This window comes from Gekko japonicus, unplaced genomic scaffold, assembly GCF_001447785.1.
Source record: "Gekko japonicus isolate JY-2015 unplaced genomic scaffold, Gekko_japonicus_V1.1 scaffold3209, whole genome shotgun sequence".
Lineage (NCBI taxonomy): Eukaryota > Metazoa > Chordata > Lepidosauria > Squamata > Gekkonidae > Gekko > Gekko japonicus.
In genome coordinates, this window is record NW_015172643.1 from 61,124 (window position 1) to 76,516 (window position 15,393).

The 15,393-nt window shown below is 40.7% G+C and overlaps 1 protein-coding gene across 1 annotated transcript in view; it reads left to right on the top strand.

Moving 5' to 3' along the window:
• LOC107119251 (semaphorin-6A-like) overlaps positions 1-14,310 on the top strand; it is a 30,068-nt gene extending 15,758 nt beyond the window's left edge. Inside the window, exons 9-15 of the mRNA XM_015421713.1 lie at positions 504-721; positions 1,709-1,840; positions 3,295-3,450; positions 7,746-7,922; positions 13,630-13,770; positions 13,890-13,970; positions 14,253-14,310. Of these exons, the coding sequence (XP_015277199.1) occupies positions 504-721; positions 1,709-1,840; positions 3,295-3,450; positions 7,746-7,922; positions 13,630-13,770; positions 13,890-13,970; positions 14,253-14,310 (963 nt within the window). The remainder of the gene's footprint in view (positions 1-503; positions 722-1,708; positions 1,841-3,294; positions 3,451-7,745; positions 7,923-13,629; positions 13,771-13,889; positions 13,971-14,252) is intronic.
• Positions 14,311-15,393: the final 1,083 nt, after the last annotated feature.

The following is a 15,393-nucleotide window of genomic DNA, read 5'->3' on the forward strand; positions in this document are numbered from 1 at the left end:
CAGTGGGCTTCACTTGGAGAAGTAGGGAATCAAACCTGGCTCTCCAGATTACAGTCCACCATTCTTAACCACTACCCCATGGTGGCTCTCAAGGGGGCTGCTAGTCAGAGTAGACAATACCTTAATTGACCAATATTCTTTTTCAATATACAGCAAGTTCATGTGTTCTAGTAATGTTGGTCTTGTTCATGAGAATAAGAAAAAATTACATAGAAATGACTTCTATACAGGCTGGGAATTGATCTTCTGAAGGAATATAGATATGTGTGGGATCTCACCACTTTTCTGTCACACAGAAGAACTTACTGGTTTTACTGATGGTGACATGATGATTCTTTTTTTGCTTTGTTTTTATTGAAGCAAATACATAACATTGTCCATAGTGCCTAGTTCCAAAGGTGAATTTTGTTACGCTCTAATAATAATAATAATAATAATAATAATAATAATAATAATAATAAGACCATTGCCTTTTCTCTACCCTGCCCTTTTTCTCGCTATAGCTTGTTGTATCAAGAGTAGCCCGGATCTGCAAGAACGACATGGGTGGAAATATAGCATTTCTAGACCAAATGTGGACTTCTTTCCTAAAGGCACGGCTGAATTGCTTAGTTCCTTCCATTTTAAATTTCTATTTCAATGAACTGCAGGCAGTGACAGATGTTGTCCATATCAATGGTCGTGATGTGGTCTTTGCAACCTTTACCACCTCTGAATACAGGTAATCCCCACAGAATCATTTCCTCTCATAGTTAGGTTGGGGTTTTGCAACCTACATGCCAATAATTGAAGTTAAACCTTATCCAGTATTCTTAATCCATTAAAGATGGATAAGGTGCTGTTTATGTAATAACTTGTCACTACAAATGGTAAACGAAAAGTTAAACCCATGACCATTGTGAGCATGGAAATGAAATCTTGTTATGCATTGGGAAGTATATGCATGTAGTGTACCTCTGGCTTTCACCATTCAAGGGTTTTTGGGTTTTTTTGAACTTCTACTGGGAATATTTATTTATTTATTTATTCAATTTATACCCCACCCTCCCCGCGAGCAGACTCAGGGTGGCTGTCCTCTCTCTGCATGAAGTGGTTGTGCATGTTAGTTTCACCAAGCCAAGCTTTTTAAAATCATTTTGCTTGGTTTCACCCAGTTCCCCTTAATACAGCCCCTGCCCCACATATCTTTTGTCCATGTATTTCCCATGATCTCCAGCATAGCATTTTTATTTATTTATTATTTTTGGATTGTCAAAAGGGACCCATACTCCCTTTCTTATTAGCAGAAAAGCTGGTTGAATCTCACCTACTACTAGCTTTTCTCTTCGCCATTCCCAAGGGAACCCAGTAAGGGTTATGTAAATGTACTTGCCAAACAGTATGCCCTTCTGTTTTGGGGTGTTTGGGTTTTTTTTGCTATTCTCTTGGCTTTTCTGTGACTGTTCCCTTTACCCTTTGTCTCTGAAACATCTTTTACTATTTAAGTCATTCCTGAGGATCGAATTATCTATTGCATTTCTTTATTTTCTTTGTTGTACCACCATTTCTTCCAAATTCCAATTTTTGGTGATACTTTTAACCTTGAATGAGATTGAAATACAATCCTTGCACATGTAGCTGTGATGTGAAGTCTTTTATACAGCACATTTCTCAAGCAAACAAAATTGTGTTTCCCGTCCAACCATTTCTGAAACATGTCACACTCTAGCATCCCTGGCTCTGCTGTTTGTGCTTATGATATGCTTGAGCTTGACAAGGTGTTTTCCGGAAGATTCAAAGAACAGCTATCCCCGTTCTCAATGTGGACTCCAGTTCCCAGTGATCAAGTGCCAACACCCAGGTAATATCTCTTAAGTGTTCTTCCAGACATGTGGTAGGATCCAGACCATATTTTCTGATGGCAGAATGGAACTGTTCTGCCCTCTCCCTCCCACTGCAACCCACTGATCTTCATGAAATGCTGTACCTGGGAAAGGGGACCCTAAGAAACTAAATAGGAGGGAGTTGAATGGGAAGGGCAAATGAGTCCAAATTGCCAATTTAGTCTGGATCAAACTCATGAAGTATGATTGTTTTCAAAGCAACAGGAGATTTATCATGGGGGAAAATGTCAAAATTAATGAAAAAAGCTTCCAAAATTCTCACCTGAATAATCCCTAGATTATGTTCACTTAAGTACATTTATGGAAAGAAGAATTAAAACATGGGAATACATAGTAATTAGACCTCTGAATAAGGACTAGATAAGGTGAAGATTCATAACATTATATGCTTGGGTTTTTCTTCTGGTGACTGAGCAGAAAGGAAACTCACAGGAAACCCAGCTTCCCACAGGAGAAGACAAGGGAAATGTGCATGTAATGTGCCATCAAGTCATAGCTGATTTATGGTGACCCCATAGAGTTTTCAAGGCAAGTGATTATGCAGAGATGGTTTGCCATTGCCTTCCTTGACAATGTCTTTCCTTGTCAGTCATCCATCTAAGTACCGACCATGATTAACTTCCAAGATCTGACAAGATCAGGGTACACTATTCAATACCATATCCCACCAAGGGAAATAAGATCTGGAAATAAACAGAATTCAAACGGAGATGTTAGGTTTAGGGATGGGTGGTTTGGCTTGTAGTTTGTAGCTGAACCACAAATTGAACCATGAACTGAACTGGGAAGCTCCCAGGAGAACCAAACCAGTTTGTTTTGGTTCATGGGGAGCAGAGAGCAGAAAACATCATTTTAAAGGGGCTCTGAGCCGTTTAAACCCCTTCTGAGAAATCAAGAAGTGTTTAAATGGCTCAGAGTCCCTTTAAAACCTGCTTTCTGCTCCCCATCACTTGATTGTTTTTCATAGCAGCAGTTTAAAGGACTCTGAGCCCTTTAAACCCCTGCTTTCTGCCATTCACGAATGGGCACAAACTTTAAAAGTTTGTGGAAGTTTGTGGTGGCAGACCTGTCACAAACTGGTTTGCAAAGCATGAACTGGCTAAAATTCATTATGAGCTTTCATTTGTGAGCTTCTAGTAGGAATACTATAGAGTTAGATCTTACCAGTTTTTTCACTCAGTCCTACCCAATTCTCTTTTTTGCTCCAGCCCCCCATCCCACCTTGTTTTTGTTCATGCAGGCCCCATGATCCCTAGCAATGCAGCTTTAGGTGGTCAAGTGGGACCCCTGCTCTCTGCTCAACCAGCATTAAAGTCAATTAGATCCAACCTATAATGTTTTTAAGGAAAACTTATCTATAATATCTGTACAACACATGAAGTAATTCCCTTCACCTCTCTGTTCTGTATAGGCCTGTTTCCTGTGCTGGCTTTGAACCCCTTCAAGAGTACACATCCTCTAATGATTTCCCAGAAGACATTCTGAATTTTATGAAAAAGTATCATCTCATGGATGAAGGAATATCATCAACAGAATCCCAACCATGGTTTCTGCAGACAATGGTCAAGTAAATATCTTTTGTTCAGATGCCTTTTGTGTGTTCCTTTTTCTATATTTGTTCATAGACTTTTTTATGATGCTTTGAACATGTATAAATGATTCTACCTCCATTGCCACACAATCAGTGAATTAAAAGTTGGGAGCAGGAAATAAGAAATTGGTGAGAAGGTCCCCAACAGTCTTTACTGAGAACAATGCTATCTGAGATATTCTTAAATAATCCAGAATCAGGAGTGTTTGGGGATGTAAATAATTTTATAGACAATATCACATTTATTCAGGACATTGATACCCTAAGCAAACAGTGAAGCGTTCCATGTTTGAAACTGTGCTGGCCTGTTGGAAAAAAAGAATGCTGGTTTAAATGGACTTTTTGAGTAATGGCAGAAATATAGAGATTACCACACAAGCACCAAAACAGCTATATAATAATAAGTTAAATGCTATGAAGTTGGAACGGACTTATGGTGACGCCTTACACCATTTTCAAGGCAAGAGATGAGAAGTGGTGTTTTGCCATTGCCTTTCCTCTGCATAGCTACCCTGGTCTTCTTGTGTGGTCTCCCATCCAAATATTAACCATGGCCAACTATGCTTAGCTTCCAAGTTCTGACAGGGTTTTTGTTGTTCAGTCACACAGTCAAGACCGACTCTTCGCAACCCCATGGACCAGCTCCCGCCAGGCCCTCCTGTCTTCCGCCGTCCTCTGAAGTGTGCTCAATTTCATGTTCGTTGCATCTATGACACTGTCTAACCATCTCGTCCTTTGCCGTCCCCGTCTTCTTTGACCTTCAATCTTTCCCAGCATCAGGGTCTTCTCCAGTGAGTGCTCCCTTCTCATTTGATGGCCAAAGTATTTGAGCTTCAGTTTCATTATCTGGCCTTCCAGGGAACAGTCAGGGTTGATTTCTTTTAGGATTGACTGATTTGTTCTTCTTGCAGTCCAAGGGACTCTCAAGAGTCCTCCAGCACCATAGTTCAAAAGAATCTATTCTTCTGCGCTCGGCCTTCCTTATAGTCCAACTCTCGCAGTCATACATGACTACTGGGAATACCATTGCTTTGACCATGCGGACTTTTGTTGGCAGGGTGATGTCTCTACTTTTTATCATGCTGTTTAGGTTCGCCATCGCTTTCCTCCCAAGGAGCAGGCGTCTTTTAATTTCATGACTACTGTCACAGTCTGCAGTGATCTGGGATCCCAGGAACGTGAAGTCTGTCACCACTTCCACGACTTCCCCTTCTATTTGCCAAGGAGTGATGGGGCCGGATGCCATGATCTTAGTTTTTTTGATGTTGAGCTTCAAGCCCACTTTTGCGCTCTCCTCTTTTACCCTGAGCAAGAGGCTCTTGAGGTCCTCTTCACTTTCTGCCATCAGAGTGGTATCGTCTGCATATCTGAGGTTGTTGATCTTTTCCCCCGCAATCTTAATTCCTGCTTGTGATTCATCTAGGCCAGCATTTCGCATGATGTACTCTGCATATATATTAAATAAGCAAGGCGACAATATACATCCTTGTCGTACTCCTTTTCCTATGCTGAACCAATCAGTTGTTCCATATCCGGTTCTAACTGTCGCTTCTTGGCCCTTATACAGGTTTCTCAAGAGACATGTGAGGTGGTCTGGTACTCCCATCTCTTTAAGGCCCTGCCATAGTTTGTTGTGATCCACACAGTCAAAGGCTTTAGCATAGTCAATGAAGCAGAAGTAGATATTTTTCTGGTACTCTCTTGCTTTCTCCATAATCCAGCGAATGTTGGCAATATGATCTCTCGTTCCTCTACCTCTTCGAAACCCAGCTTGTACTTCTGGTAGTTCTCTATCCACGTACTGTTGAAGCCTAGCTTGTAGGATCTTGAGCATGACCTTGCTAGCGTGTGATATGAGTGCAATTGTGCGATAGTTTGAACATTCCTTGGCATTGCCCTTCTTTGGGATTGGAATGTATACTGATCTTTTCCAATCCTGTGGCCACTGTTGCGTTTTCCAAATTTGCTGGCAAATGGAGTGCAGAACTTTAACAGCATCATCTTCTAAGACTTTGAATAGCTCAGCTGGAATACCATCACCTCCACTAGCTTTGTTGTTAGTAATGCTTTCTAAGGCCCATTTAACTTCACATTCCAGGATGTCTGGCTCGAGGTCAGTGATTATACCGTCGTGGTTGTCAAGGACATCGAGGTCTTTCTTGTATAGTTCTTCTGTGTATTCTTGCCATCTTTTCCTAATCTCTTCTGCTTCTGTTAGGTCCCTACCGTTTTTGTCCTTTATCATGGCCAGCTTTGCATGGAACGCTCCCTTGATTTCTCCAACTTTCTTGAAGAGATCTCTAGTCCTTCCCATTCTATTGTTTTCTTCTATTACTTTGCACTGTTCATTCAGGAAGGCCTCCTTATCTCTCCTTGCTGTTCTCTGGAAATCTGCGTTCAGTTGGGTAAATCTTTCCTTTTCGCCTTTGCCTTTCGCTTTCCTTCTTTCCTCTGCTATTTGTAAAGCCTCATCAGAAAGCCACTTTGCTTTCTTACATTTCTTTTTCTTTGGGATGGTGGTGATTGCTGCCTCCTGTACGATGTCACGAACCTCTGTCCATAGTTCTTCAGGCACTCTATCTATCAAATCCAGACCCTTGAATCTATTCTTCACCTCTACTGTATATTCATCAGGGATGCGATCTAGGTCAAACCTGAATGGCCTCGTGGTTTTCCCAATTTTCTTCAGTTTAAGTCTGAATTTTGCAATGAGTAGCTCATGATCTGAACCACAGTCAGCTCCAGGTCTTGTTTTTACTGACTGGATAGAGCTTCTCCATCTTTGACTGCAAATTATATAGTCAATCTGATTTCGGTGTTGCCCATCTGGTGATGTCCATGTGTAGAGTCGCCTCTTAGGTTGTTGGAAAAGGGTGTTCGCTATGACCAGTGTGTTCTCTTGACAAAACTCTGTTAACCTTTGCCCTGCTTCATTTTGCTTTCCAAGGCCAAACTTGTCTGTTATTCCAGTTACCTTTTCACTTCCTACTTTAGCATTCCAGTCCCCTATGATGATGAGGACATCATTTTTTGGTGTTAGTTCTAGGAGGTGTTGTAGGTCTTCATAGAACCGGTCCACTTCAGCCTCTTCTGCATCAGTGGTTGGGGCATAGACTTGGATTACTGTGATGTTGAATGGTTTGCCTTGGAATCGGACAGAAATCATTCTGTCATTTTTGAGATTGTATCCCAGTACTGCCTTTTGCACTCTCTTGTTGACTATAAAGGCCACACCATTTTTTCTACGAGATTCCTGGCCACAGTAGTAGATATAATGGTCTTCTGAGTTAAATTCGCCCATTCCTGTCCACTTTAGTTCACTGATTCCTAGGATATCGATGTTCAGTCTTGCCATCTCATTTTTGACCACGTCAAGCTTACCTTGATTCATAGATCTTACATTCCAGGTTCCTATGCAGTATTGTTCTTTGCAGCATCGGACTTTCCTTTCACCATCAGACACATCCACAACTGAGTGTCCTTTCAGCTTTGGCCCAGCTGCTTCACTCTTTCTGGGGTTACTTGTACTTGCCCTCTGCTCTCTCTCAGTAGCATATTGGACACCTTCCGACCTGAGGGGCTCATCTTCCGGCATCATATCTTTTAGCCTTTTGATACTGTCCATGGGGTTTTCTTGGCAAAAATACTGGAGTGGGTTGCCATTTCCTTCTCCAGGGGGATCACTCTTGGTCTGAGTTCTCTGCTGTGGCCTGTCCGTCTTGGGTGGTCCTACACGGCATAGCCCACAGCTTCATCGAACCACGCAATCCCCCTCGCCACGACAAGGCAGTGATCCATGAGGGGGTCTGACAGGGTAAACAGCCATAAATTTAATAGATTCCTTTGACACAATTTAGGCCAGGTGTCAGAGCAAACACCATTTTTAAATAAGAGACAATAAAATTGATAGGTAACTGAAAGGTAGAATCACATGTCTGATAGGCTGTTTCCAGGAAATGATAATGCCTCTCAGGAGACTTATCGGACCTTCTTCCTGACTTTCCTTCAAATGTACTGAATCAATATAACATCAAAATCACCCTTGTGGTGGCTTAATCTTGGCTCAACCTAGGGATGATTTTGTACTTCATGAAAATGTTTGGTATGAGTCTTTAAAACAAGTTTAACTAGAAACTTATATATATGTATGGATGACTATATTTTCCATATATGTGTGTGTGTGTGTGTGTGTGTGTGTGTGTGTGTGTGAAAGAACCACAAAGCATATTATGGGTGATGTAGGGGTTTAAACTGTAATACTGTCTATCCAGGTACAAGTTCACCAAAATTGCTGTCGATGTTTCTGCGGGACCCAATGAGGACCGGGTTGTGATTTTCCTTGGATCACAGAGGGGAATGCTTTTGAAGGTCATGGACACATCAGGAGAGAATGCTTTCCTCAGTAGCAGTGTTTTCTTGGAGGAGATGGATGTTTACAATCCTGAAAAGTGTGTATCATTTATTTGGCCTGCATATATTTGTTTTAAACCAAGAAAATTGTTAGTTCTAAATTTTCATGCACAGTGGAGGGGGGGATCATGGGAGTGCATTTCTTTTGTCGTTGTTGTTGTTAATGGATTATATTTTTCTCATTTGGCCTGCATATATATTTTTTTTAAACCAAGAAAATGGTTAGTTCTAAATTTTCATACACATTGGGGGGGATCATGGGAGTGCATCCCTTTTGTTGTTGTTGTTGTTAATGGATTATATTTTTCTGTGCTGTTGCTGCAATTATGGATTTGTGAAAAAGACTACTCCAAATTTCAACACATCCCAACAAATAATTGCACAATTAATGCAAAATAACAGAGCATGGGAAACAACCTTACCATCCTAAAATCTTTATTTCCCTCCAACCCGAAACAAATGTCAGTATCTTAACATATCCCATTGCCAATCCTGATTCTCCAGAAGTCAACAAACACCACCAAAGAAGTGGCTGAAACCTGAGAAGGTCAAGAAGTATGACTTCAAAGAACCTCAGCATTCTGCAAAAACTTTATTACTGTTGGTAGCAGGAAAGAGCTCATTTGAAACAGGGGCTGTAATAGGGCTGGGAAATTCAGGGAAGTCCTGGCACACTCCACTAAGGTACCTCTCTCGCACAAGCAAGAGAGAGGTAGAACTAAGCCTGAGATTGAAGCCCGCCATCATTGCTTTCCTATTACAACAGCCTAGATGAGAGGAGGACTGATGACTAGAGTTCACCCCTTTCTCAACTCATGGTAGCAGTGTTGTAAGCAGGGATCAGAGCTGGCCCAAGGAATTTGCTGTAGGCCAGATTGCCTTGCCTTCCTTGCCCCCAGTGGCCAGGCAAAGTGGGGCATGATGGCACCTACCCTCCTCCCTGCTGCAGCATGGGAAGAAGCCACCACGTACATCCTTGTACCCCCCCCATGATCAGACAAGATGCAGCAGTGCTAAGGAGGACTGCCATGTTCTCTCACAGGGAGGGGAGAATGAAGCAAGCTCACCACCGGCCACCCACTGCAGGCAGTGGCACCACCCTGGGTAGACCACAATGCTGTGGTAGACAGTTGAGCAGGGGTGGAAAGGAGGTGGAGTGGTGGCAGAGCTTGTTGGTGCCCCTCCACTGCCAGAGCCCTAGGTGACCCTAATGGATGAGCTGTCCCTGGTTGGGATGGTGTGTGGAATTTAGGGCAGTATCACTTCCCTTGCAAGGGGAATATTTTATATGGCGTTTAAAAGCATAACCAGGGCTGTGATCACAGACACTAAATAATCCACTTTCAATCCACTTTCCAACTGGATTTGGTCAGTTCACACAAGTAAAATCCATTTGGAAAGTGCATTGAAAGTGGATTATTTAGTGTGTGTGATCACAGCCCAGGTTATTTTAATTTGCCTTCTTTCCTGACAATAGTTTGCTCTCTTTTCTGTTTTCCTCCCCTGTTCTTCCTCCCTCTTCTTGTATCATCAAGGGAAATGTAGTCTTGAGAGTCAGGTTACAGAAATTCTAAAACAGACTTTTGTACCCATACTCAGTCTTTTATATTGTTGGAATGTGCACTGAAAGTGGATTGAAAGTGGATTATTTAGTGTGTGTGATCACAGCCCAGGTTATTTTAATTTGCCTTCTTTCCTGACAGTAGTTTGCTCTCTTTTCTGTTTTCCTCCCCTGTTCTTCCTCCCTTTTCTTTTATCATGAAGGGAAATGTAGTCTTGAGGGTCAGGCTACAGAAATTCTAAAACAGCAGGCTTTTGTACCCATACTCAGTCTTTTATATTGATAACTGAGGGTGTCAATTGATGTTCCCTTCATGATTGTAAATTGGTGCACAATAATCCCCTAGTAATACATTTTCACGCCTTTTAACAACAGGAGTTACCACAAGGGGTCACTTTGTTAATTCTTTTATTATGAAAATAGATACCCAGAGATGATCCCTTCAGCACATCTTTTATTTAGCTTCTGACATAACAATTGTCAAGCCTTATCTTCTGCCTTAACATTCCCACCTCTTTTAACATATTTTGTATTTCTTCTATGTTCCGTCATTCTAATTAACCCTTTCCTAACCTCAGTAAATGGTGTGCATCTGTGTTTCAGAGGATAGCCATATTGGCCTGCAGTAAAATAGTTAGATTGGAGTCCAGTAGCACCTTAGACCAACTAGATCATGGGGGTATAAGCTTTCAAGAGTCAACGCTCACCGTATCTTTGACTCTTGAAAGCTTATACACACAAAATCTTGTTGGTGTCTAAGCTGCTCCTTGGATTGAATCTATCCATTGTGGTCCTTTTTAACTCTCTTAGTTCCCTTTTCCATCCCCCCCCCTTTATTTAAAAAAATAGGGGAGCTCATTAATGGTAAAAACTCTTGTGCTTTAATAAGGTTATATAGTATATGAAGGTTACTAAATATGTGTTGATGTAGAGTTAATTTCAATTACGATTGAGGGGGGAAACACGCTTGAATATTACAAATATGTTCTATACACAAAACACATTTCAAATGCTCTATGTGTCTCCATTTCCATTTCATTTATTAGCTTCATTGACCTGAGGTCTTAAGCCAAACATGCAAACAGCAACTATAAAATGCATTACATATAATTAAAAGAAATTTAGACAGAACGTCTTTACAATAAAAGCTAGTAAACATGCTTTCGATCAGTAATATCAGACCACATTTTATAAACTTCAATGAATTCTATAAAATCCCATGATATTATGGAAATTAGTTTTAAAATTTTAAAATTGTATACAAAAGGTACTTATAACATTTCAAAGCCGCTTTAAAAATAGCACTATCGAAAGATATTTTGCCACCAAGCGAGTCGTTTCAGGGTCCTCATCAGCTAATAGTATGGTTATCACCCAGGGTTCCATAGGGAGGTGATATCTTTGTAAAATAGGAGTAATCCAGCAGGATCTGGGGTCAATCCATTGGTGGCAAAATAACATAAGATGATCTAAGGTCTCTATTGCACCTGATCCACAATTACACAATCTATTTGAGTACTGTATTTTAGCAAAACGGCCACTTAGCTCTACAGTTGGAAAAACATTCAACCTTGCAAGCGTGAAGACATATCTAGATCTGGGGGATGTAAGGAAGCTCATATATGAGGGAGTTTTCTTAGGTGGAACAATCCCTAAGGCAGAGTTGGAGCATACTCGCCTAGCACGAATTGAAGTGCTGAGTCGGTCAATGTTTGTCACCCTCAATCTCATCAAATTTAGCGCTTCTTGATAATTTAAATTATTAAGCCCCGTAGGGGCGAGACCAATCCACTCCAGCTTGTTATCTATATGTTTTGCCCACGTACATTTATAATTATCCCCTTTTAAAAGATAAAGAAGACCTCCTTGAGCATTAGGTGTCATATAAAGAACTTTCAGTCTCAATTTAAAGGCTGCCTTCCAGGCTCTTGACTCAAAGGAGCATTGTGCGAATTCTTCTCTAAGTGCCGTCCCTGCGACACATTTAGGGACTCCTGCAATTTTACGCAGGAACTGGAGAAGGATCTGATCTGATAATTCCGAAATTTCTTTAATCCAGATCGCAGCCCCATATAAAAATTGTGAAGTAACTTTCGCATTAAAAGCTGCAATGGCCATTGGGACATACTGGCCGCCTCTTGAATAATAGAATTTAAGGAGGGCATTAGAATTTAATTTAGCGATTTCAGTTGCTGCTCTTATATGATGTTTCCAGCGGCAACTGGAGCTGAACACTATCCCCAGATATTTGAAATGAGACACTTGTTCTATCTCCCCACCCTTAACCTTCCATGATCTTTGTTTTAAACAAGGTTTGTTAGAAAAAACCATTATTTTTGATTTCTCATAATTGATCATCAGCCCCTCTTGGATACAGTAATCAGTAAAAGCATTCACTAGCTTACGCAAGCCAACTTCTGATCTGGATAGCAGCACTGCATCATCTGCATAAAGTAGTATAGGAACTTCCTGTCCCGCTAGTATGGGTGCGTGACAGATTGTTTTTTTGATATATGGGACTACATCATTTATATAAAGATTAAAAAGCGTGGGGGCTAATAAGCATCCTTGCTTAACACCTTTAGAGAGATGAATGGTATTTGTAAGTTGCCCATCTACTCCGCAACGAATTTGTGCAGTAGGATTCTCGTACAGTTTGTAAATCAGCCAAAGAAGTCTCTTGTCTAGAGATGTTTTGGACAATTTGGCCCAGAGGCGGCATCTGGGGACTGAATCAAATGCTGCCCTGAGATCCATAAATGCTGCATAAAGGGAACCCTTTGAATAAGAAGAGTATTTATCGGCAAGATGATACAGTACCACGCAATGATCTAAGGCTGAGACTCCATTTCTAAATCCCGCTTGCTCAGGGTAAATTATAGATTCTGTTTTTATCCAGTCCAGCAGTTTATGATTTAAAAAAGCTGCATACACTTTGCCTATTACTGAAAGCAGGCTTATAGGCCTATAGTTAGTAGGAACTGTTTTTGGGCCTTTCTTATGTATTGGAACTATCACTGCATGCTTCCATGATTGAGGAATAATGCCAGATTCATTGATTTGAGTAAAAAGAGGGGCTAGAAATCTACTCCACCAGGTGGGGTTTACTTTTAGGAGATCTGCTGGAATTAAATCTGGGCCTGGAGCTTTGCCTGAACGCATTTGCATGATTAAAAGACTCACAGTCTCAGATGAAACTGGAGGCCAGAAGTTGGTTTGAGGCGGTTCAATCTGATCCCCTTGGAACTCAAAGCCAGGGGTCACAGCAAAAATAGAGGTGAAATATCTTTCCCAAATTCCGGGGGCAATACACGCTGGAATTCTATCTACTCCAGAAAGACCCCTGTTAATCAACTCCCAGAATGTTTGAGATTCATTATTGTTTATGGCTGTAATTAGAACCTTCCACTCTTGGCATGTGGCTGACCATTTTTTATATTTTACTAGGGACTTAAATTCTCTTTTTAATGATATAAGATCCATTAGATGAGCCTGGGAGTTTGTACGTTTAAATACACGGTGTTTAGACCTAATTCTTCTCATATGATCTCTGCACTCTTTATCAAACCAGGTATTTTTCCTGTCAGCCCTATTAACAGTAGCTAATTCCTTGTTGCAAGTCAAATGCAAGCCTAGGTGGTAACAGACAATCAGGAGTGATTGAAATAGTTAGCTGAAGGGGCAAATGATCGCCACCCATATAGTCGGCCACCTTGAAGTTGCAAATTCTATGTTTCTTGTGTTGTTGATCATCCTTGTTATGTATATGTGAAATCTTTTCATCAAATTCTTATTTCCCTGTTCCTTTTTCTTTCTGTCTTAATTAAAAATAGTGTGTGTGTAGATAGATAGATGATAGATAGATAGATAGATAGATAGATAGATAGATAGATAGAGGGACCTCTCATGGAAATTTGGCATTAAAATTGATGCCTGTTCATATACAGCATATCAGTGGAGTAAATACCATCCATAACTGAAAAAACAGGGAAATTAGCAAAGAAAATAAGCAAGTCATAAATGCTCACAATGGATATGAACAGAAAATAAAAGAACCTAAATATGGAATAGTTGTGCATCTCTCATTATATGCTTGCTTTTCTGACCTGTGCCCTTAATCTTATGTGAAATAGTTATGATAATCAAGGGTTATAGAACTGATTCTTTTTTTCCCTTTAAATCAGGTGCCACTATAAAGGTAGGCATGATAAAACAATTGTGAGCATGCAGTTGGACAAGCCGTCTGGTGCCCTTTATGTGGCATTCAGACACTGTTTAATAAAGGTGCCATTGGGAAGGTGTGAGCTTCATGGCAAATGCAAGAAGTAAGTAGTTCTTGATATCTTTTTTCTTTCACTGTTTATTCTTTTCTCAAAATTACACCAAATACGAATGGTACATGTGAAGAAATCTAGAATGACTCACATGTGTCTCCTCCATTAAGGGCTTGCATAGCTTCTCGAGATCCATATTGTGGATGGATTCAGGCAAGTGAAGAATGCAAATCCCTTGTACCTGGAGATGGGTAAGTAGACCTGGAGAATACCTCGTCCTCCTCCTCCTCCTCCCAATCTCACCCAAATCACTTCTTTACTACAGCCCCTGGTCACCATAAATTTTATCCCATGATGCCTCAAAATAATTCTTTGAGGTGATCAAAGGATCACCTTCTTCTCCTTTTTATCAGTGGAAAAAACTGGTTGGATCCAGCCCTGTATCTTCTCTTCATTCTATGGACCCAGATGTGATAGTGTTCTGAGACTAGTTACTCCAGTCATTCACAATTATATTCCTTTCTGTTGTTTAGCCAGGAATTTGAGCAGGACATTGAGCATGGCAATGTAAATGACCTGGCTGACTGCTAAAAAAGTAAGTTCAGTAGTTTTATTTTATTTAATCTCAGAAAGTATCTATAAACAATTGTCACAAAGTCCCTCCCTGTTTTTTTTATTTCCCATTACTGTATTTATGGTGCCAAAAGGATACTCTAGTTTCTTAGTTCCCTATTCCATCATGTCAAATTATCCAGCTCGTCTGCACTATGATGCTATGGGATGTATGTTGTATTGGAAAGATTCAGATGGATCACAGGAAACACAAAACCAAGAGTGCCTAATTCTGTAACCACCGAGAGAAGAAGGCCTTGGTCACTGTTCTTCCTATGATGAAGAGAGAGGGGTAGTGACTGCAGTCTGTTTTCCAGTTGGGAGATGGAAACATGTAACAAAAGCTAAAATTTAATTAAGTGATTGTCCAAGAATGAAGGGAAAGGTAAAAGTAAAATAACACATTTCAGATTCGGTTTTGGCTATTCCAGAAACTTTAAAAAAAATACACGTAGTACAATTGTGAGTATATAAAGTTTAACATCTTTAGAGATAATATGGGAAATTATAAACAGGATCAAAAGATGTTGACAAAAGATGAACTGAGGTTTTATTATTTTACTTCTCACTACCACGGAATGTATGGATGTACTTCCTTCTAACTTGCAAGGTCAGCAGTCAAATCTCATAAATCATGGGGGTAGTCTACTAGGAAGCTCCTCCACAGAGCGTGGCTCAGTGGCAGAGCATATGCTTTTCATACAGAAGGTCTTCATAAGGCTCAGGTAGCAAGTGATTAAAAAAACCCCCCACAACCTGAATCTCTGAAGAGTTATTGCTGGTCAGGGCAGACAGTGCTGATCTTCATAGAACAATGGTCTGAACAAACCACACAAAACCGTTTTCTGCAGTATGTCCCCAAGTTCAATAGATTGTTAGAATCTTTGAATTAAATACTCAGACCTTGATTTCCAGGCATGCAAGGCCTGAATTTGGATTGGGACTATGACATGTGGGAAAGGGGGGCTTTAAGCCTTCCTCTTCCAGCACCACCTTTCTGTCCTGAAATTAGGGTTGCCAAGTCCATCTTCCACCCCCATTGGGGGACTTTGGGGGCATTCC